The 24,809-nt window shown below is 37.8% G+C and overlaps 1 protein-coding gene across 11 annotated transcripts in view; it reads right to left on the reverse strand.

Annotated features, from left to right (window-relative positions):
• NAV3 (neuron navigator 3) overlaps window positions 1-24,809 on the reverse strand; it is a 547,859-nt gene that overhangs the window by 40,976 nt on the left and 482,074 nt on the right. For 7 of the 11 annotated variants that reach the window (XM_061369391.1, XM_061369392.1, XM_061369388.1 and 4 more), the window contains 7 exons: window positions 22,173-22,449; window positions 19,331-20,036; window positions 17,330-17,818; window positions 10,902-10,943; window positions 8,550-8,710; window positions 6,500-6,688; window positions 3,859-3,911 (listed from right to left, as the gene is read on the reverse strand). In XM_061369391.1, coding sequence (XP_061225375.1) covers window positions 3,859-3,911; window positions 6,500-6,688; window positions 8,550-8,710; window positions 10,902-10,943; window positions 17,330-17,818; window positions 19,331-20,036; window positions 22,173-22,449 — 1,917 coding nt within the window. The remainder of the gene's footprint in view (window positions 1-3,858; window positions 3,912-6,499; window positions 6,689-8,549; window positions 8,711-10,901; window positions 10,944-17,329; window positions 17,819-19,330; window positions 20,037-22,172; window positions 22,450-24,809) is intronic. The other 4 variants (XM_061369390.1, XM_061369387.1, XM_061369393.1 and 1 more) reach the window with 4 other exon arrangements.

Below are 24,809 nucleotides of genomic sequence, written 5' to 3' on the forward strand. Positions count from 1 at the left end.
AGTTGACAGCGTATCAGTAAAACATACATGGGAGGAACATGATGGGAGAGGTGCATTTGCACTTCCAAGTAGCTTCCTCCATACAGAGTACTGATCAAAATATTAAGGGCTATCAAGGTCAGTTAAAGTTTCAGCTTAAATTTGGTAATAATATTTAATAATTTTATATATTTTCCATATTCTTATGTAATGATGCTATTTTCATAGCAGTCTTTTTCAACAAGCTAAGAAACTAAAAGACTTTGGAAGTCATTAGATTTGTAAGCATGAGAGTATTCTAATTTGGGAGGCATTTGGTGGACAGAGAAATCTTGCTTCAGTAGGATTCTAATGGAAAAGAATGGCATGCCAGGAGAGAGGAACTCTTTTAGAACATAAAATAAGAAGCAGTTAATGTACTGGAAAACAATCCACCCCATAATCTGAGGTGCCCCATGTTCAGAGAAGCAGTCTAACATTATCTGGAAAAGAAGTAGCAGTAAAAGGAATATGTGGGTAGAAGAATTAGCTATAAATAACACTAGGAAGGCTAAGAAAACCCAAGGTTCCTGGGAAGATTTCCTTACATGAGGCAGTATCTGTGTTGTTACAAATTAATATAGCTGCCTTTTTAAGCCTGTATTAAGCGTTACTTTTGTGCTATTAGAATTTTAATAATTTGTTACAGAAACATTTTCTTACTTTACCTAGTATAGTGAAGAAGACTTTTAGAGAATGCCTCTTTCCATACATGCTTATCATTTAACAGTCACTAAAAAGACTGTGGTATTTCCCAATGCAACACTTAAAAACTGCTCTTGGCTCAAACTACTCTAACACCTGGCATGTCACTACATGGGAATGATTTAGTACAATGTTTTATTTGCCAGCACTCATGTGACACACATACTGATACTAACTTTCGGATCTATAGTCACAAAAAGGAGATCCGCCTACATAGAAAAAATTAAATTCTATTCTCATTATTGTTGCTTCAAACGTGTGGTCCATGAAAAGTCACAATTAGATCAAGAAATACCTTGTTCCCTTAGGAATTCTACTGTGCCAAGAAAAGAAAGAAACAAACAAACAAACAAATCTAAGGTTGATGACTTTTTCCTGAAGCTGATATGCTGGGGACATGGTCCCTTGTCCTTAGACCACCAACCCTTGCAGGTGAAGGCAGTGCTACCTATTGTTACCAGATGACTCCCTCGCTATATAAGGAAACATTGCCTCTCTCCCAGAGTTCAGAGAGGTGGCTTCCACAAGTCAACTTTTGCGGGGACTGGAAAAAGTAAATGAAAGAGAAGTAACATGACTCTGGGCATACTATCACCTTAAAAATAAAATCTGGCAACCAAATACATCTGAGCAATTTTTACTTGACTTTGCACTGACACCATTAAAAGCCAGAACTCAGCCATTGGTTCAAAAGGCTCTAATAGGAAATAGTTTTTTTCCCTCCTTCTACTTCATTATATTCATGTATCCTACCCTTGTAAGGATTAATTTTCTTCTTTTTTTGAAGACTTAAAATATTAACATACAAATGACATGTCCTTACACATCTCCTTTGAGCTTGCCTTAGCACAGTTAATGAAGTCTAGGGATTGTAAGTGTAGCTAATGCTGAGAGCCAGTGCAAGAAATATAGCAATTAACTAAATATATGCAAACTGCAGTCTCACCTACTGAGCAGGAGGAGATTAAAGTTAGACACAACTTGTCATAATATACACTATCACATATTTTTTTCAACTTCTCTGAGAGCTAGACAGACTCACTGCTGAGACTGAATCAGTATTTCAGTCATATAGTCTACTAAGTCAGATTACAGGGCACACTTTTCTGTGAAACCAAATGGTTGCATATTTCTACAAGCTAGATTTCCAGTCTATTCATGTTAAGTCCTCAAAACCCAAATACAAATCAAGAAGAAAACCCATATGCAGAACTTCTGTCTCATTGAACTTATTCATTGCAATGGCAGCAAATCATGAAATGTCTCTTGTGAATCTCATGTTCTAATTCTCAAGGAAACAATCTTCAGAGAATAACTTCAAGATTTGCATCTATCCATTGGTAATAATACATAAAGGTCTTGATCTTTATTTAGTACTTTGAATCTCTCCAGTGATTTGGCTGCAGAAAACCACTAGCACCAAGCTTAAGGCAATGCTTGAGAATCCTGATAAATATATTGATTGAGATACTTGTGGAAAGGCAGTCTCTTTAGAAATACTGCTTAGTGATTTTGGGCTGTTTAACTAAGTTGAAAATGCTCTTGTACTCCTTTACCCTAGTAACAGCTGAAAGTGAGTTACGTGTGCTCTTCTGAAGGAAAAGTGGCACATCATTGAACAATGAAATGTCATTCTCTGCCTTCAGCTGATACTGATTGCCAACCTTTCATGTTCCTGTACTCCACTTGCACATCATCTGATTAATTGCTGAAAAATTTAAACCTGTTTCACAAGATGAGAGGGATCAAGCAGAAGAAATGCTGATCAAAAATCATTCCTACTAATTTTGTCATATTAATTTCTTGCTCTTTACAGATTTTTCTATGGTTTCCATTATTATGTCTACATAATCCATAACTTCAAGAGTGGGGCTTAGCTGCAACATGAATTCAGTCAGATGTTTCAGAACATGCCACTTACAATTGGGTAAACTTTTTAAAGTTTGTTTTGCAGGAAAAATACTGTTCTTTTATATCATGGGGTTCATGTAATATTTCTAAGATACTCAATAATCTTGAATGACAGCAGGCTATATAACTAGAAAGTATTAGCAAATTCCTGCTACATTACACATCAGAGCAGAGGTATTTCATACCTACTGACTCACTGGGTACTAAAAACATCCTGTGTCACTTGCAAATTTGATTTTTACCATCTACCAGTTTCATAATATTATTCTAAAATTTGACATTAAAGGTTGAATTACAATTTTGGACAGCGCCCATGCAAACTGATCATAGTGACTCGTAGACAGGGAAATAGTAACAAAGACTACAAAATAGTAGCAAAGGAGACAGGCTATTCATGAATGCATGGTATGAAAGCAGATAAGTGGTTTGCTCTGCCATGAAAAAGGGCTAGTACAGCATGTAATTGGAGTTAGTGAATAGGTTGCAAAGCAACTGTTGTGTATCAGCAAGGGAATGTCCAAACATGTTTAGTTCCTTCCATATGGATGATTTCTTGTTAGTAGAACAACTGAAGCAAGAAATTATGCAGAAGACATCAAAAAAGAGACCAAACCAATAAAACAGAGAAAGAAAAAAAAAAAAAAAAGCAGAGCTTGCTTGAGCTGGATACAATTATTACTCAGTCTAATTAATCTAATTAACAGAAAGTAATAACTTTTAAAATCTCTCTTTGGAAGAGAATTTCTCTTTGGAAATACCATCTAAACACAGTCATTTGCCACAGCAGACATTTAAACTGCCAATTTCATCTCCCTTACCCTGAAGCAATCTTGTGTTTTTCAAGAAGTGTACCTCAGTGACAGTACAAAAACACTTTGTAAATTGTGAAATTAGAAAACTAGCTGAAAATAAGGAATATCACTCAAAGTTATCAAATACAAGAGAATAAGGGCTCCATTAAATAGAGACTCCTAGACCATTAGCTTCTTTTTAGCTTTCAAAATATACACTACCTTATTTAAGCAGTTCCGAGCAAGTCACATAAACCCATAAAAATAATGTATTATAAAATAACATGACAGTAATACCAAAGCTGAAAATAAATGCCCTTGCTTTATTATAGTGCAATTTTAATCCTTCTAGATCTCAAAGTATTGAAATTTTCATGAACAATGAACAAGAACAGAGGCGGCCAGAACTTTTTTCTAATATATAAACACTCACCGTGGAGTAGAGAGAGGATGTGCTGGAGACAAGTGATAATGAGGACCCATGTACTTTAAAAAAAAAAGAAAGAAAATAACATGAAATATTGATAAAAGCATAAAAGTTCCCCCATGGAGCTCAATAACTAAACACAGTTTTAAAATGAGAACCAATCTTTCATAAAGAGCAATTATGACATATCAGTATAGAAAAGCTGTTGATATTTTTTCCTGCACTTAAAAAGATTGTTCTACAGAAAAAGCACTTTCCTGTGTATGAGGTGGAAGAGAATGCCAGTGAGGTTCAGCATTATTACCAGCAAACCGAGCATCACTTTTGTTGCTTTGACAACAAAACACTTGATAAATATACTCTTTAAAGAAACCAGAAATTGAGCTGTTTATACACCTGTCCAAGCCTGAGCAAACTCATTTTAATATGAGACTATCCTTTGCAAAACAGTCCACACTCCCTGGGGTGAGTTCCCAGGCTTTGCTCAGCTGTTTTTTCTCCTCAGCTCAATGCAGACCCATGTATTTGTAATCCACGTGAAGGGGTTACTGCAAGAAGTAGTACTATATTCCCACTGATAATCACTAGTCAGCCTCAAGAGCACCAAGCGAATGTTGCAGGAAAAAATGCGGTTTCTGGCCTCTCTGAAAATGGCAAATGAAGCCTAAATGGAAATCAAGTTGCCTCTTTTGCTTCTGATGACACTCTAAATCAAGGATACACTAGTAGAGAATTTTAAAGAAGATAATTTATTTCATTACTTCTTTGCATTTTTGTTTCAAAATGATTTTATTTAATATTTGTAATCTGCCAGGGTTTGGTAAATAAATTATTTTGCTTTAATAGCTATCTGGCATCCATATGCCAACCCGACAATACAAGAAAACTTGGATTAAACAAATAGACTTTAAATCTAATTTTGTAACTGGGCAAACACAAAGATGTGGTACACTGACCACTGAAACCCTGTTCCTTTGAATTTACCTCTGGTGTTCAGTCTCTGCTTTAAATCTCTTGACTAAATTCCCATTCTGCTCTTGTACACAGTGGCTCTACCCATTATGTCATTCTTTAAAATTCCTCAGAGCTCCTATCTTAAATAAAATACGTTGACCTTCTAATAGCATCATTTCATGTTAATCTCTAATGACCGTAAACTGCTGAAAACTGTTTGTTATTGCTGCATTGACTTTCATTTACTCAGGTTGATCACGGTTATCCACTCCAGCTGGATATGAAACACAACCAACGAAAAAGCTTTCATCAAAGCCACTGGTGACCCATTACCGAAATTCTAGATTTAACACTCTTTTTCTGTGCATAAATTATTTGCCTTGTTTCCTTTATTATTCTTTCAGTGTTTCCTTTGATAATTTTCCTGTTCCTCAGCAAAGGGTCTATAGTCACCTCTGTCCTTGAATTATATGATATGCTTCTGTGCAGTCAGCCATCCTCTCTGTGCTGACAACTCACAGCTTGATCTGTCCTGCACCCTACTGCTAGTATTACATACCCAGATGTCAGCCTGACATATCATCTAAAATACAGAAGGGGGAATTGAAAAGTGAAAATATTAGTTGTCTGTTATTTCATCTCAGACTTTCTTTTTTTCCCTTTTTATCTCCTAACTATGAGCTCTGGGGCTAGGGGAAAACTATTTGCTTATTATAAAGACCATTTATATTGTCATCACTTTGCAGTAAACAAGATAGATGAGATGATGTTGTAGAATAAATCTCCATTAAATTTTAGTGGATTTTTTTGCTTTGGGTTGTAGGGTTTTGTGTTTTGTTTGGTTTGGTTTTTTTTTGTTTTTTTTTTTTTTTTTTGGCGGGGGGGAGGTTGGTTTTTTGTTTGGGTTTTTTTTGGGGGGGAGGGGGAGTTGTTGCTTACTTCTTCTTTACTTAAAGGGTGTGAGAATGTTTTGCTTATAGGAATTCTGCAAATAATCAGATTTACCAGAAATTTTACACAGAAGAAAATGTTACAGTGCATTTAATTAGGAGTCGTCAGATTTTCTGTGGTTAGAAAAGAGCAAGATCCAAAACCAAACCCCAACATATTCTCCAAATTCCAGGTGCTGTTTATAGTATTAAAGAAACCAGACTAACGATAATAAGATGCATAAAGAAAGTGGTGAGGTCAGATTAAGTGACAGAGGTTGAATACAGAAATTCACATAGTGTTTGTTGTAGGAGGCAGTAGGAAACTAGAAAAAGTAAATGACTACAAAAGAAAGGGGATACTAAGTAGCCCTGGCATTTGGAAAAAAAGAAGGAAATACAGAAGTAGGAATAAGAAATGACAGTGGTCAAGGTATGCTCAGACACTTCAAATTTAGAGGCAAAACCAATAAAATAATTTTCCAACAATGGCTTCCTTTCCTCTAAAATTTCTGATAAAGGACTTATACATGTATGACATACACAGTGTTGTGTATTACTGTGTGAAAGAAATATCTTGCATAATTTAGGGTAAGGAAGTCCTGTGAGATCAGCTCAACAGAATTAGAAAAGAAGGTTCACAAAATTATTCAAATTTTTATGTTGCAGAAGAAATATTTTTAAATTTTACTACTCCTTGAGGGCCTATTTTGGGAGCCTATTTGGGAGGCTATTGACTGGTCTAAACAGTAACTCAGTCTTACCTTCTTCCATGCTGTCCCTGAATGAACCTGAATGACTAATTGCTCGTGGTCTCTCTTCTAAGGATGTAGCACTGCCACACAGCTGGGAGTCATCATACAGATCAAAAGAAGTGTCTTGTGCAGGGATGCTGTTTGAACGCATCATACTGGGTCCAGGAAGGTTAAACTGAGATAGGTTGGTTGGACTCACTGGAATACAAAACTTTATTAATGAAGCACATTTCCATTAAATAAATTTTGGTTTTGAACAAAATTGCAATGTAGGACCAGCATGGCTAGGTGGAGTTTACGCTGTCGAGAAAATGAAAGGCTTTTATTCCCACATACAAAGCCACCACAGAAAGGTGAAGCAGATGATCTCTAAGGAGCTGGAGCTGGATGAGACTAATCCTGTAAAACACATGGTAACACTAACACTGGTGTCTGTACACACTTGCTCACTTTGACAGACCAAATTGGAGAGGCAAAGGGAGAGATTCAAAAGTTAAAAGTTAAAAAGGAATAAGAAGGCATAAGAATTTTTTATGAGCAGCTCTTCTAATGGATCCGTATCTGTGTTTTATTGCTATATACCCGTATTACCAACTGCTTTCAAGATCAAAGTTCATTGGCACATGCAAGATGTTTATCCTTTAATTTTCTACAGCACCTACCACTATATCAAGTTAAAATTGCTGCACAGGCCAGTTGAATTTTATCATAATAAACAGGAGTAGTCCAATCACTTGTGGTTGAAATCTAGAACAGTGTTGATGAACCTGCTTTCAGCTTTTGCATAGTTTGTTTGCCAGTAGCAAGGAAAGCCTGGCTATGGTTCACCTGGACCACATGAACTCAATGCCTAGAAGAAAAGGCAACTGTCTATCCAAATTCAGCCTCAGAGTTTGGAAGTTTATTTTTGGTCATGCAATATGTGCCATAAGTTACAAACTATGAGAGCAGCTGTGTTGTGAGAGCAAATTATTCCATAGGGTTATGGTAATGGAAAGAAGGAAAGGACAATGACAAAATGAATATTTAAAAAAAAATCACGATCTTCTTGCTCTGTGTTGTGAGTACAAAATGTACGAACTAAATGAAAAAGAAGATAATTGCAAGTAGAAAATGACAGCGTGAAAGAAACACTGCTTAAAAAGAGCTGTGTCTAAAACTACTGCAAGCACATGGAAGAAATCCAAAGCAGTGGCTAGATTAGCCAGGATCTAACTTCATTTTTAAAGTGGCTTTGTTCAACTTCATTTCCCATACATAATAAAGACCAACATTTGTATGTCTAATCAAATTTCTTTCGAGTGACTGTAACCTACAGATGCCATAAGCTGTAACAGAGTGATAGAAGTGTGAATGCTTCAAAGGTTGTTGCTAATTTCACAGTAAGATCTTAAAACACAAAAGTTCATTGTGAACCTAAGTATGTGTTCAGCACTGTGCAAAAAGTGTTTTTCTATTAAGCATTAAAGAAAAGATAAAATTGTTAACAAAACTAAATTTGTGTTGGATTAACTTGAAACAGGATCCAGAAGAACCAAATCTAAATCTTGACCTGAAATCAAATAAATCTGAACTGTGACTCGCATCCCAAAATATTACATTGCATTCAAGGTTAGGATTTGCATTGGGCCCAGTGCAGTTATATCAAGGTCCAGCCACTGAAGTGGATTGGAAACGCCTATCTCAAAGCAAACCTGTGTACAGGAAAAAAAGTGATGTTTAGTGTCTGGATCACCATTCATTGAATCTCTGGAAAGAATCCTACTGACTGTGAATTGTAAAAGATGAGTAGATTTGAACTAGAAGCAAATTTCCAGCTCTGCCTGAAATTTTCTTCTCCTTGGGCAAGCCACGGAGAATCTGTGCAAAATAAGAGGCCTATTCCATGGCCAACTCCATGAAAAACACTGTGAATTTCCCTTCCTTAGTGAGGTACCACAGTATGGTGATGGAGATGTTAAAATAAACTATCAAATCTGGCAAACGAAGAAATATGAACGGTTGAATTTTATGGTTCGATTCTAGAGTGGGAGAAACAGTGAAGGAAAACAGCATTTACCCAGGTTGGAAAAGTGATATTTTCCAGTTGCAGATGAAGACATAGCTGAAGGAGAAACAAGCGGAGACTGACTGCCAGTGTCTTGCAGGCCTCCAGTTGAGTGGGAGCGCAGCCATTCCTTGCCTTCCTCCTGACTCGTCTGCCGGGATGATGGAGTATATCTGAAAAACCACAGCTGCCATGCTCAAAACAATGACAAGGTGACAGTTTGGAAAGAAACAGTTGCCACACAAATACCCGTCACCACTTAGATAGAACAAAACTCTTGGAAAACATCAAGTCTGGTCAAGTGACTATCACCAGTGATTTTAACAAGGTGAAATTTACCATCTTATTACAACAGAAAAAGTACAGAACAGAAGCCCTTTTCCTCTTCATCCCCCTCCCCAACACAGCATTTCCTTCCTTCAAAGAGATATGATGATAAACCATAGAAGACAGACAACTGAGCTAACAGGCAAGGACTTCAAAGCTATAGGAAGTATACAGGTTGATGCAAGAGCTCAGAAACTGTAATGGTAGGATGGGGAATGGACAGACTAGAAGCCAAGAAATGTGAGTAGCTGCTTACAAAATGACATCTGCCACAGATCATGAGGGCAGTTGGTTAGAGGACAGGAGTGAAGCAGATCAACAACTCTGAAAAGTAGTTTGCATCGGTAATGACAGCTACTCAGTCAGTGCTCTGCCACTCTGAATGCTACCTGACATTGTGTCTTGCCCCAAACTAGGGGGAGGGAAAGGGACAGGAAAAATACACAATTAGCAGAAACAAGTTCTCAGTAATGAAGAAATCTAGCAATGAAATCATTCATCAACTGCTTCCTATGGCAAACTAATAAAACAAGTGCAACTTTACACTTGGGTTAAGAGGGAGAACTGATAACTCCCTGGCCTAGCCTCTCTTGGCTGGGCTGGAAGAAGGGCAATTCTGGCAGCTGTAAGCATCAAAATATGCAGGTAGTGTGGGTCTTAACCAAGAGATTGTTTTTAGCAATGTCTGCAATAGCTTGCTTCATTCAGCACAATCTCCTGCTGAGAAATGAGCACCTTCTTTATCACTGTCATGAGCCATGAGTATTCCCCAAACAGCAGAGCAGAAAGGGCTTTCAATATTCTGGCTTCAGGCTTGTGAGGCACAAATATTTCTGCTTAGCAAGCAGATTAAATGAACATGTAAGTTCTCATGTTGTGCTTGTGGTTTTGCACAATATTTTACGGCACTAAAACATCTTGTCCTGATTAAATATTTACTTCCTTTCTCCTTCAAAAAGACAGCTATGATCTTTGCTTATTAATGTGGTAGAGCAGAGTTACCCAGTGGTTATCAGATCAGAAAGATGGCAAAATGAGAATTCAGGATTTGGGTCTTGGACTGGGATCTCTGCATATTAAATCAAACTGATGGTCTTTCTGGGATAAGTTATCAGGCTTATATGCCTATAAACTGTTTTCCCACTCAATTTCATTTTCAGCCACCATTACCTTTGTACAGCCACAAACCTCAGTTAGCCCAGTGTACCCTTGCAGTGTCCTCTTTGTGCCTCTTTCATGTCTTTCACCTTTTTCCTTCTCTCTGAATCCAAAATGATTATTTTGGTATAACAGAAAATTTGATTAAATTCTTATTAAGGCACAGGTGGTGCAGAAGAGCATAAGGTGATTTCTAAGTGACATCACTTTAGCATTATCTTAAAATTTCCTAAACTGTTATTTATCAGTAACCTGAGAAATTTAATCATGTAATTTCAGGGACTGAAAGGGTTCAGAATGTCTATGTGCATGTACATATGTCATTGCTTGCCAAATCTCCCTCCTGGATTAGGGTGGTAGGCTTCTTTGACTGATGAGACCAGAAAGTGATCCCCTATTTTAACCATGGAGGAGAGAAAAGATTGGATATTAAAACTAGCATTTTCTAACCCTACCCTTTATTGTATCTTCAATACAAATTGTGTGAGTGTTTGTATTTAAAGTTCAAGTTCAGATCCACCTCTAAAATCTTGTTTTTCTCAATGTTTTCAGCAACTAGTTCCATTGAATTACTGAAAGTATCTTGTTCTGTATATTTTAGCTCACAAGGAGTCAATCCCCTTTAAGATTCACTACATAAGGAAACTATCCTTAACAGTATTCACTTACATGATACACCCTGAAAGGACATTTATTCACTAGGCAGACTTGGAAAAACAAAGTCCACTGTTCAAATCTACATTTTCTGGTTTGAATATAAATACCAAGAACTCTTGTTAACAGGATCAACAAAGGGAGAAAGAAAAGGAAAGACAGTGTAGAAAAGGTTACAGAAAAAACAGAGAAGCAGCAGTCATGCTCAAAAAAAAAAAATGATACCTTAATCCCTTTTTGGGTAGTGTATTTCTGTCAAGCTGCATGCTGTTAAAACAAAAAAAAATCCCTAAGGACATAGAGTAAACAGGACTGTTCAGAATTACAAATTTTTAAAGGTCTAGATTTGTGTGCATAACAGAAGGTCATTTAATGCTTTTTAATATATCTTTCATGATAAATGCCTGACTTGTTGGAGGGGACAATAGGACATGGACTGCTGCACCTTCATTTTTCATCTAGACATGCTCTAGGCTGGGTCAGTAGTAATTTGGAGACTGTCCATATCAGAAGGAAGTCCTTCTTAGAATTTTCAACCTTCCTACAGCTTCACCCTGCAATCTGTGTGAGAATCATATGGTCACAGTATGAACCTTTATTTTTCACAGTTGCCTATGATAGGCCAATAGATTTCCAAAAGAAATGAAGGTTGTGGCACCTGCTAAGAGACAGCATGGCCTTGCCAGAAGCCAAATGACAGTTCTGCATGTAGAAATGCATGCTAAACATACAGACCTTTCGCTTTCTGTTGTTGTTGGGCTCACACAGTAAGGTGACGATGGGGGTGATGAAAAGTGGCACTAGATAAATGTTAATTCATATTCATGCACACATAGTGGCAGAGTGGCTGATTACCAGAAAGAAATCTACGGCTGGAGTTTTCCTAATTTAAACCCCACCACTAGAAGGTAAACATCTTGCTTTCCTTCAAATAAGGGTCATTTGGGCATTTCCCTATGAAGACCTGGTAGATCAATCACTGACTAGTGTGGGTTGAATTTGTACTAGTCATCATCAAGTAAGTGTTGCAGTGGTTTTTTTTTCCCCTAAGAGCGTAACTTAGTGTCACCATATGGATTAAATTGCAAAATGGCTTTAGAAAGTTTGTGTATTACATATCATAATCACACCTCTGAGAGCAACAATAACTTAGGACCCTTCCTACTCAAGAAAACTCCCACACCATTATTAAAGATCATTTCTATTGTGCTGGGTGCCCTGCTATCATGTAACCTTGATCCAGGCAGATAAAGGCAGTGAAAACAGTGTTCATGCCTGGTGTCTGGTGGCCCCACCATTAGGGCTCAGACTAATGGAGGTAAACCACTCTTACCACCAGGAAATTTTATAGGTAATTTTGCTAAACAAGCCATTGTTTTACATTTGGAGAAAGCAAATGGAAGGAGAAATTAGCAGGATTTCAGCACAGGCCCAGCTGTCATGATCCATGTGAGGGAAGTCCTTTATATGACAGAGGGCTACCTTTACAGCATTTTGCTCCCTATATAACTAAAAGTACCAAGAATAGTTCGTAAAAAAAGAACATAAATTTGAATGTATGATTCATGTGGGTTTTAGTTCTCTGCAGAGAATAATGGGGGCTGGATGTTTCTTTACATACTCTAAATGTCAAAATAATAAACATAATTGTAATAACACCAGTTTCTTCTGCAAATGCTTCAAACATCTTAATGAACAATACATTTGCTAATTTTATTTTAATCTGAGATTCTATGTATTTCAAAAATATCTATAGCACATTATCTATAAATAAATAGACCAATCAGTGTTCCTTTAAACCGATCCACAAAAGTTGTAAGTCAGTCATTTAAGTAGCGAATAGTGACCATAACTTTTTGCTACAAATATCTGTGAATTCAGATACTCAAATGAAATGGTGCTGAATATTTTTCAGTGTTAGCATGGAGTTATTGCCATTTCATAAAAGTGAGTGCAGCAAACATTCATTTTTAAAACACTAAATCTTGCACAGATGCTCCTAGATTTCAGATAATTACATGAAACCATTAACCATGGTTCCATGCAACTATTAATGCAGACTGATAACTGCACATATCTTTTTAGTCCCTAAAAGCATCCTTACAAGAAAAGCTGGACATATTACTTGTACAGAAACTGAACTTCTGATAAATGGAAGTGAACTGACCTCAGTGTTCAAAAGATCTCTAAAACTGCTATGAAAAGAAATTTCCTTTCCTGATTCAAGTGGTACATACATGGACATCTGTCTCTTCTGCTCAAAACAAATAATATAAAGTGAGGATGAGACGAGAATATCATAGCATTCCCAATTTGCCATGTCAGCTGCGAAAAGCAGTCTTGCAGGAAAATGCATGCAGATGTAGGCTGAAGTTATCAAGCCCATTGTATTGCTGTCTTCTTTTGTTTCTTTTGCACTGCTGAAACCTCTGAAAGTTCTCTTGGGGGAAATTACAGGAAGCCTTATAGTTCTCAGTTTCCTACCTATCCTTTGTGTTGAGGTTAGCTTGGGAAAGGGCCATGAAGCCATCTCCTTGGGCTATATCTAATTGTTGCAGAGCTGTTAGGGAATAAAAGAAATTATTGCAAGCTAAAAAACACCTAGGGAGGTCTCAGAGAGGGTGGCCCAGGATGATATGGATCTTATAAGTGGGTTTCTACAAATGGCTAAACACACAAGATAATGTGATACATGATATACAGTTTCACACCTTAAAACAATGATAGTTTAAAACAACTGTAGATCTTGAAGAGCTTAACTGGATTTCAATGCATTAAAACTAAATACTTTTAAAGTAAACCAGAGCAAGCCAGTCATGTAATTAGAAACCACTTCCATTCTGCTAATCTTAAAATGCAGTCATTATCACTGATGAGCTTACTTTTAATTCCTATATTTCTGAACTTTTTATGCACCTCTTGCTGTGTCACTCAGACCAAGCAGAAGAAAAACACAGATTTGCAGTGCCCAACAGCAGTAAGGGCTCGAAAGAACTACTTACTGGTAATGTATCCACCTGGAAAATGTTATCAATTAAATCACTGATATTTCACCAATTAACCCCAGTAGATGGTTTTATTTTAGAATACAAGTACCTGTTTGATTATTTTAATCCTTCTAAATTGTCGTAAGAGAAAATATAAGTGTTCTCCCCCGTAGGGAGTTACCCTGCTAGGACAGTGGAAATAGACTTTTCTAAATAACTACTGCTAGCGCAAAACCAGGAAAGGTCCTGATGGAGATGGAATTTTTGTTGAAAAAGCAAATAGTATTTACTGAACCTATTTTCTGATTGTTACAGTGCAAAAGAGCCTCACTGAATGACACAAAATTTGGCTGGAGTAAACTTTGACACTGTATGAATACAGCAGTGGTCAAAGAGCTATGTGTTCATGCCGTACCATTGCTTCGTGGGGAGCCTGAAGACTGGGTGTAGGCAATGTCTGATCATCCCTGGAGAGATTTGTGGGCAGAGACCTTGCAGACTTGCTGTCTCTATGGCAGGTGACTGCTTTCTGGGAGGCAGCCAAGGGCTACTGATCTTAGCAAGAAATGTAAATGTTCTTTCTGGTTATATCAAATCTTTCCTAAAACTTGATCAAAGTCTTCAAGTTAAAGCTTTCAGATGAAAAACCAGAATGAGATAGCAACTTTCTAAGATTTACATGTGATACTTTCATTTTCAAAATAGTGAGAAGATGCTTTTGTCCCATCAAAACACTACCACTTAGACCCTGTTTTCTTTCTTGAAAATAGCCTCATAATTTTGTATCTGTCTGTGGATGTATATCCTGCCCTGTTATATCCCTCCAGGCTAACATATCACTGATCATTAGTTTTTGAGAAGTCTTTACCAAATGGTTAAGCACCTTACTTTATTTCCCTCATTTTCTTATGCAAATGTTATTTGAAATAGCACCTAAAGCCTTTCTATGTCCAGGATGTCTTATTGTATCTACTAATCCCTTTCCTCTACTCACAAAGACTGTTTCTCTGCAAATAAATTAAATTAGTTTTATTTAAAAGGTTGTTAATCCCATGTTATCTGTTACTTAGCCCATTTTGTTTAATACCCTTTGTATTTTTCCAGGAATAGAGACAAGGTGGCCTTGCCCACAGTCCCCTCATCTTGCAGCCCATACATCCTCCTCACTCCTGCCTTAGCACAGACCTTTTGAAACCTCTTCCTTCAGTCCTCATGACTGCAGGTTTTTTTTCTGCAGGGACTATGTCTGAAGCAATGAAGTGAAAAGTTCATCAGGACCAATAAACTGGAGTAATCTTTTGACCTTTTCGTTCTTTCTTAGCATGCTTGCCATTAGTGATGTTTAGCTATCAAATAACAGTTAATGCTTCAGTGAAGCAAACCCACATTTATCTGTATCATCTATTATTAGTTCTCCTCTTTTAGTTTCCCCTAGGCTTTCTCTGCATAGACCCAAGTCGCTTGCTAGCTATGTCTCATTTTGTGATTTGGTCTTTCTGATTTTGTCTCTACATTGTATTACTGTATCTTACTATACAGACTGCTTGTTCAGTCTTTTGCAAGCTCTATAGTGACTGAAGAAAAAGAATAAGCCTCTGTGCTGACACCTCCTTATGCTGTGCAAAGCTATAATTAATTTTGCCAGAGGCATCTCAAATATAAGCTGAGTTTATGAAGGAAAAAGGATATAATCTGCTGTCAAGCATATCTAACATTGCAAATCAATGCTTTTGCTGTGAAAAAAAAAACTTTGCTACATGTAGGTTTTACTACCTAAAATAACACAATGATTGTGACACACCTTTCAGAAAAATCAAACTGCAAAAACCCTGTTGGGGATATAATTCAAGAATTACACCATTTTCCCTAGGTACATGTATCTGTTTTGAGGCCAGATCAACAGAATAAATGGCTCTCTCTGGACCCCATCATAATATCCCCATATGGACAAATATGAAAGTTAAAAATATTGCCAAAGGCAAAGCATTTGGAACCACTGAAATTGAGTCACTGAATAAATACATGAAGTATTAGTAATGGGGGATGCTCAGGAGCTGATGCCAAACCATTAACATTTTAAATGTGATATTAAACATCCTCTGCATAAACATGATTTTTGGCATAAATTCATAATCTTCCACATCATTCTATTGACTTCACTATCCATACACATAGCAGTAAATATTAATAGGGTTTTTTATACTTTAAGTATTAATTAGTAACTTTCTAAGAAATATCATCACATTCAGTTCATGGCACACAATGCAAACTAGTATTTAAAAATTAAAGGCACAGTGAAAATTACAACTTACTCATGTATCAACATATTTTTACCTACTGTTGTTAGCATACATTATATTGGTACACACATATGTTTTATTGTGTTGTCATTGCATTAGTAAGAGGTGTGATTTTAGATGATATAGTAATACTTACGAATGTAACATAAGAGGATAAAATGTGTGGAGAGTTTACATCTAGATTTGGCAAAGAGTTGTTCAGGGTTTTGTTTTTGTTTGTGCTTGTTTTGTTTTTTTAAGGCCGATTCACTGAAAGGGAAATCTTTCCGTGGAAAGGATTGGTATTGAAAAATCTCTGGGTATATATAAAGGGAAAAAAAAAATCTTAACATTGTATATAAAAGATCTTTTTCCTTTAAGTGACTGTGTATTAAACAACTAGTTTAACCTTAAATTTTTTAAAATATTTCTGACTGACTCAGTAGAATTTACTTTTTTGGATCAAAGGCTAATGAAATATTTAATACTGACTTTTCAGTCCCCACGTGAGATAAGAGTTTCACTGCCAAATGTTGAAAACTTTCACAGGAAGTGAAAATTACTTACCACCTAGCAAAGTTTACTTTTCTTTCTTGCAAAAGTCAAAAAAATGTTTCACCAAAAAAAAAAAATTATCTTGGTACAACTGTGCCAGAGCGGTTGCACCTCTTTATAATATAACTTAAACTGTAAAACATCTGCATATCGCAAAAAAGCATTAACAGAACAAACAGAGGAGAACTTTTTCTTGTTTTTCTTTGTTTCAGACATTTGCCAGGACTGTGCATACAGTGAGAGTCCCATCTTGTAAACTGTCCCTCTGCCAGTGAAACTGCCTTTTAGTAAGGATTTGTGTAATGATTGCCATGTAAGAAGCAACTTGTCAGGACTAAGAATTTTAAGGCAAGACTGGTAGGCTGAATGTAGGGACCCACCAGCTCTGCCTGTGCTTTGAGTTAATGGGAAGAAAACTGGTGGGGTCCTACTACTGGAGAAAATTTGTCAGCAAGAGGGCAGTGATACAGCTTTCGCGCTGCCAATTGCTGGGGCAGCAGGCAAATACAGCATGACAGAATCATGTGCCTGTTTAGATTTGCCTTTAATTAGACATTTTTTCCCCTTTTTTTTTCCTGGTTGTTCTTCAGAACAAGGGAACTAAAAAAACTTTTAAAGACAGAAAAAGTGCTTGTAAAACTTAAAAGGCAGTTGATTCCACATCCAATGCCTTTCAGCTTTCTTTTCTTCCTTCCTTGCTTTTTTACATAAAGGACGAAGGTGCTAATTAAACAGTGTCCCTTTAGGAAAGCAAGTGGAGGGTTTGTACTTTTGGCTCCTGTCCTCTTGCCTCTACTGGTTCTGTGGTCACTGTACCTATAGGCAAGCTCACCTTTCCGAAAGAGTAGATCTGACGCTTCCAGTCCTCATGAGCAGGCTCTGAACCTCCTGAGTGCTTGTTGTCAGTCCAGAGAGAGAGCCATGATGGCTAAGAGGAAGGTCAATAGACTCGGAACTGGTGTGAAGGCTAGTCATGGACTGGTAACTTGGTGTGTCCTTACTGCCCGCTGAAGAGCTGCTCAGGTTTGCAGCCCACGCAAGACCACCTGATGTGAAAGAGTGCACTGAGGCGGGACTGGAAGCCAAGGAGTGACTTAAGCTTACAACATCTGCATTTAAGTCCGAAGGTTTACTGAAGAGGGGGCTGCTGCTACCACTTTGCCCACCTGCACTGCCCATGCTGCCTGTGCCCGAGGATGGCGATTCCAGGCTGCCTTGCCGTGCCAATGTGGTACTAGGGCTGGGCATTGCCGATGTGGGTTTCACACCTTCAGTACTGGGTGCAGAGGCAGCTTTACCACTTGCCTTGGCACCAAACAACCTAAATGTAAAACAAATAGCTTTAGAGAAACTGATAGCCACATTAAACATTCATGGCGTAACATCCTAAGAGCCAAACTACACATTTTTAATTACTGCTACTAAAATCATGCCTACCTACTTGTTCAATCGCATCGCAAAATTAAATTCACTTAACCATATCACAATAATCAGGGTTTGTTTCATTAGCAACAGCTCTCACTCCTGTTCAGATGTGCTCTTTGCACATACAGACCCTCCCAGAGAGAGGTAAAATAATCACATTTTCATCTTCTTAGTGTATAAACACATTACACTTTCACCCAAATTCAGTAATTAAGCGTTCCCACGGCTAGGTCATTAGCTTTTAAACCCCTCACTTCTCAAATCAGCTACACTGATTGCAACAAACACTTGCAAAATCCTTCATAGCTTAATAAACATCTAAGTATCTGTGTAAAATTTCCCTCTCGTCGTTCTTTTGCACAGATGGTCGTGCGGTCATCAGTCATGTAGTAACCGTTCACACAGAATAAACTGCACCAGAACTAAATGGGCTCAGTTTTTCTCCAAGGGTACTCATGACAGAGGTGTATTTCACGAAATTGCTTCCAGCAATTCTGGAGAAGAAAATTCAACTGTGATGATGAAAAAAAATAAACCCCCAATCCTCAAAAACTGCTGAAATAAAAGGGTCATGTGATGACTTAATGTCTTACTGGAAATATTTTAAGCTGCAGTAAAGTTGCAGCTCATAAATCAATAATAAATAAATGCAAAACTTATCGTGTTGTAAAGTAAGCATAGTTAACAAAGTAAGAATCTGTTTCACATATTACCAAGCCTACAAAAATCAGCTGCAACTCCCCAGCAGTCTGGAGATGCTGTTTTCCTAGGTAGGCACAAGAGGGCACTATTGGCTTTTCCTCCAGCAGTTCAAGTGCTCCATTCTAATTCATATTTCATCCAGATTTATATTTTCAGAAACGTTAAAAAAGGGAATTTACAATTGGCCATTTAGCTTTGCTAATGTCTGTGATAAAGGATGTAACAAAGCTGCTAAGATAATGAAACGTTTGCAGCTGGAGCTGCCAACAATGTGAAAGAGAATACTTTATTATAAGCTATAGAGCTCTTCAGTTCCCTGACCAGGCTATGGCATTGCCTGTTCCAGTAAGAGAATGCAGCTGAACACAGTGTCCTTCCTCACATGTCATGTGCCTGAACTTAGAATCATACAGTATGTTAAGTTAGAAGACACCCATATGACATCAAGTCCAACTTCTAGCCTTCAAGCCATTGTTATGGGAATGCACCTAAAATGTTCAAAGCTCAAAGAACACACATTTTAGGTCTAGGAAAGTCTTAGAGAAATAATCATTTTGGGTGAAAAAAATATTACCCTTCTATTTTTTTTGTACTTGGTTCTCTGTTTGTGGCAATATATGCCCTGGCTTTTTGTCCAGTACTTCAAGACACTGAAAGTCCCTGCTTTATATACTGCAACTTCAGGAATTCATACAAAAGCACTAACCTTCGAAAGGTGGGGGAGGCGATATCTGGGTATTTTGATCCCGGCTGCCTAAGTCCTGATGTGCCAGAGGCACTCGCTGAAGTTGGGCTGGATTTCGGGGAACTGGACAGCGAGACGCTCTCGGAATCGGACACGGCAACTTTCTCTTTTTCCTTGTCTGTCTGGTTGATGGTGACAGGGCTGGATCTCCCAGACCCAATCTTGCTTGGCTCTCGTAGTTTGCTGGCAGCAGCACCTGCAGACTTGCTGCTGACATTGGAGTCAATGCTGCTGGTGCTGGAGCGGTGGCCACCCCTGCCGGGGATTCCACTGGCACTGGATTTTGATGGGCGAGGCAAGCTTCGATACTGCAGAGTTGTCTTGGAGTTCATGTGCAGGACACCATCATCCTGGTTCTGGCAACCATCTAAGCTTGTTTTCCGCCCTGCGTTTGACTTCCCGCCGATGGCTGCAGATTTGGGCATTTTCCCTAGAGTTGCTGACCCACTTGTTATGGTTGCTCCACTTGTGGTAATTATTGTAGAAGATCCCATTCCGGACTTCTTGAATCCAAAGGACCCTGTAGCAGTTGATCTGCCAATGCCAGAGGGAGGCTTTTTTCCTTCATCACCACTACTTTTTCCTGCATCTGATGGGGAACGCTGAATGGAGGTTCCTTTCAGGGGGGGTTTCACTTTTTCTGAAGCTTTTGCATCATCTGTTTTTCCTAAATTAAAGTATATTTGAAAAGGTCACTTGTGTTTAAGCTGGAATGTCTCAATACCCATACTATATGGCTACAATTTCAAAAATGAAAAAATGCACAAATAGAAAACTACCGTAAGAAAACAGACTAATTTGGTCTTTAGTCCCTCATCAGCAGTCAGCAGCAGGTATGACACATTAGGTGTAAACATTAGGTGTTAAGAGCCTAAAATTCTCCCAGGAACTTCCAACTTCACATATAGCTAGAGAACACAGGTGAAGAAAATTATCCTGAATGAACTCTGAGGAATTTTATTTGGCACTTTTTTTTTCCTGTTAATAATATTTCTATGTGTAAGAAATAATATTTGAAAATACAACATGACATGTAATTAACATTTCCAGAGGTATGACATCAATTATGCATGTAGAGATTAGTGGTACTTACTAAGTTCTTTAGTTTTCACTGATATTTTTTTTAGCTTAAAACTAAACTTGTTCTTGTTTTAGTTACACAAAAATATCAGGGAGAGATTATATTATCATTGTATGTATATATCTTGATCTATAACTATACCAGTTACATGAGTTAGTCTTTGTCATATCCTTCATATCTTCTTAAGATTTTTGGTTTTCTGAGAGGCTGCCTTTAGTACTGCACTGACACGTCTATATACCATATATTTTCACATAAATATTATTGTTAAGTACAGAGAAGTTTAATAAGATATTCTATCTTAAAAGAAAATACTTATTTTACAAACAGACAAAAAAAGCCATTTCTCTTTTACTCTAATCTCTCTTTAAGCATCTTTTGTATGCTCCTAATAATGAACAAATAACAAAGTTTTTAATTCACTCTTCAAGAGATTATGAAAGTTTTGGAGGTGGGTGGCCAAATTTCTCTGAAGGAACTAAACTGTAGGGAAAAGCAACTCCTATAATTCAGAACTAAATCCACCCATGTTTTTATCCAGTGCACATTTTATGCTACACGCACACACCAAGGTACAGATCAGACTCCTATGCAGCAAATGCAGACTAGTAGTATATCATTAAAAAAAAAAGAAATAGGGTCCCAGTTCTTTGTTGCACAGTGGCTGCCTGCTCATCTTCAGCAAAACAGATCTGGGAAACTTAGTTTGGCAAGCAGTACACCTTTTACTATCATATGGTTTTATGATTCTATGATTTCTGCATTCATTTGACCACTGTCTGGGGCAAAGCTCCTCAGGGATCTTTTAGACCAGAGGCTTACCAGTGTTTAGCAAAATATTGCATAGAAAAAAAGAGTCTCACAAAGGATTTGAATTTATTCAGAGAAGATCTTTGTTAGTTGCCTTCATAACTGGTGGTTAAAGCATGCTCACGCAGGATTTTGTCAGGACATGACAAAGGTGTAGAAAATGTCCTACAAAGAATTAATATTTCCCTAGTAAAATGATGGACTACATGGTCTTTATAATGATATCTTCCACCAACTATGGATTTTTACTTCAAAACTACATTGCAGAAGTGGTTACTGTTTCTAAGAGGCCTTTTAAAATTAAGGAGGAAATCATCTAGCACTGAAGAAAGAGTGTAAAAAGATTCTTTTTACAAGTTTTTGACTCTTAACAGTGAACTACAGAATATGTTCAGTATCTGAAATGTGACAATTCAGCTTTAGTTCAGAAACACTGATTTTGAGTCCCCTCCCTTGAGTGTTAAGTCTTTTTATCTCAGTTTCTAATCTTTGCCCATTTCTGTGCATATGTTCGATTGTCAAAGGTACAGGTTTTCTAAAGGACAACGATAAGGCACAGATGAGTCCAAAAATACTCATTTCCTTAATACAAGTTGACATAGTCAAATGATAGTAAAATAAAATGCAAACATAGTTTTTGTTATGGATATATTAATGTATGATTAATAAAATATTAGTATGCAGTGTAGCAGACTAACAGTTGTAGAGATGAACAAGTTAGTATATTATCACAATCTTGGCTTGCAGCCATGTATGAAAAGAACTAACAATATGCTTACTGTTCCTCATATCTGTCACACATTTATAACAGCCATTTTTAGCCCACTAAAGATTCTTGACTGCTTATAGATAAATTCTAAGTATAAAGCCTTAATTTTCAATGCTGTAATCTGAACTACAGAAGTTTCCTACCTGGAGTCTTGAGCGCACTTGTTCCTGCTTTTTGCCTCGACTGAGTTGTTCCTACTTGTGCAGTCATGCCTCTCCTCCAGGATCCGGTCTGTGAAACAGAGAAAGATGCTTTCTGGCCCCCCTTCTCTGACTCTTCAGACAGCCCTGAGGGAAGGCCTTTCCACTTGCCACTGCTGTCTACACTGCTGTCAAAGTCTTCCTCAGGCTTCTTCAGCTCTTCAGTGCTGCCCCAAGTTTCACTGTCTGTAACTGAGCGCTTCTCTGAGTCTGTCTTCAGCTACAAGATATTTGCACAAGAAATGGTCAATCTTAACATCTTCAGTATATGCTGTTTTGTCAAATCACAGGCGTGGAATAAAACAAGCACATTGTATTTGTAGCAAGTGCCATTGAAACTTTAAAGCCATTCCCATTTGTGAAAGACAGTTTTCCTTTTTCTTTTATTTTCAAAGTATTTCAACTTGTTTCTGCATAGATAAACCATAACAAAGTGAAGGCTAATTTACTCTGATCACCAGCGGTGATACCCTGTTGTTCCTCAGCTCCTTCCTAATTTCAGAAACAAATCACTGCACTGAGAGGTTTTACTAAAAACTTGAATGAGGGAGTTACTAAATATACTATTAAAATCACCTCAGTCTCGTTTCTTGCCTTTTCCTACCTAAGCCTTCCACTGACCAAATTAGGAGTATTGTTCCAGCAGCAGTATGTTGTACCACCCAGTAAGAAGGAAAATGCCTTCAGCAAAATTATCAGTACTACAGTACTGATCAGTACCATCAGTACTACAGCTTGTCAGTACCATTTCTACTGGGTTGTTTCCATTGCAGTGAATTGTTTCCAACAGGAAACTCACTCTAGCTATATCAGCTAGCAGAGTACCCAGAAGAGAGACTTACGCAAGCACTACCCACTAGCGGGGTGAAGGTTAGCAGCGGGGTCACGCTTACTTTGAAACTCATACCCATGTGGAAGATGACCCAGTGAGGACCTAACACCCCTGTGGTATCTTCTTTCCCTGGGGTGTGATAAGGATAATAAGGATGTATTGCAAGAAGCAGCCCAACAAGGCAGACAATGCAGAAGCTGTGAAAGTGGCTTAAATAGAAATGTTGGAGACTGACCCTACCCTCTGTGTTTGACAAGACATTCATTCTTTGTGGTGACAGGCTGTTGTAAACCTTCCTCCTGTGTTTTCCTGCAGCCTTCTGACCTCAGACTCAAGCCTTATTTGCACATTATCATCTAACCAGTCCTTCTTACCTCCATCCCTCATTAACAGCAAGAAAAGTGGTGCTGCTCCCAGGTATCCCCATAGCCTTATCCCCATACAGCCAAACTAAGCAGGCCTGCAAACTGGATCACATTCAGGGAAGGGCTGTTTATTATTCTGGGTTGTAACAACTCCTTTTCCACAGAGCTCTCTGGTTGTTTCCTGAGCACTGCTGTCATACGTAGGATTAATATAGATTAGATGACCAAAAGAATAATCAGTTGCTGCTTACATATTTGTTTTGAGACATACAAAATGCAAAAGCTGTCTGCACTTCTGTAATCTCACATGTGCTTTGAAGACATTAGCACAGATTTTGGGTAAGGACTGATGAGAAAAGAGCCTACATCTACATCTAGACAAATATTGCAGGGTCCTTCAAAAGAGTGTTTTTAGTGATGTTGTAACAGCATGTGTAATGTTCCCAGAACTTTACTCATAAATGAATAGTTATAAACACATAGCTATACATTTTTAAAGTAAACTGCACCATTTCCAAGAAATGACAAGTATACTACTTTCTAAAAGCCTCTCTTCACCATTATGGGATCCAAAAAGCAATGTTAATCCTCTTTTAATAAGAAGACGACAACAAAATATGCAATTTCTGCCTTAGGCTATAGCCGGCTTCCACTGTTCCAATCACTTAAAAAGCCTGCAAAAGGGATCTCTGAGTTACATAAGTATGTCTTACACCTGGAAAACAGCTGGCAAAATACTTACATATTCTGCTCATCTCAGCTTCTGACCGAGATTGCAGGCTAGCATGAAGTACAGTGTGTTCTGATTAATCTGCCTGGAAAAGGCAGACCTGATATAAGTCTCTTCTTAGCCTTCATAACATAAAGCAACTGGCAGAAAAGCAACATTTGAACATGTGCTGCATCTCTGTCTATCACTGAACAATTTGCAAATAATATCTGGTTAAGACACTAGAACATGAGATCACTCAAATGAAAAGACCTGCAAAGAGTTAAATAGCCAGTTTGAAATCTCCTGATCATGGTGATGATGATGCAGTGCAACAAGTAAGCAGGCTATCGCTATTGATGTGAAAGGAAAGAAGCTGATCTCCTGTTAGCAGTCATGGGAGATCCTGATGAGGTGGGAAAGGCAATGGTAAGGACTGAAGAGTGCTTGCATCTGTGTGAGTGACTTTGCATGATGTTGTATGATGTTGGTCTGAAACCTGCCCTGGTGAAGATTAAAATCTTAATTCCCACAGCAACTCTATTTCCCTATTGTCTAGGGGAAATGACAAATACATGTTTTTCTCCTGTTGACAAAGTCTGCCACAGTGTACATCTACAAAACAGATCTCCGAATTTCAGGCACTGGCTGCCTGCAGGAGTCTAAATGGAATT

This window comes from Neopsephotus bourkii, unplaced genomic scaffold (assembly GCF_033783945.1).
Source record: "Neopsephotus bourkii isolate Nb327-2 ecotype Australia unplaced genomic scaffold, CSIRO-AGI_Nbou_v1 NB_1493, whole genome shotgun sequence".
NCBI lineage: Eukaryota > Metazoa > Chordata > Aves > Psittaciformes > Psittacidae > Neopsephotus > Neopsephotus bourkii.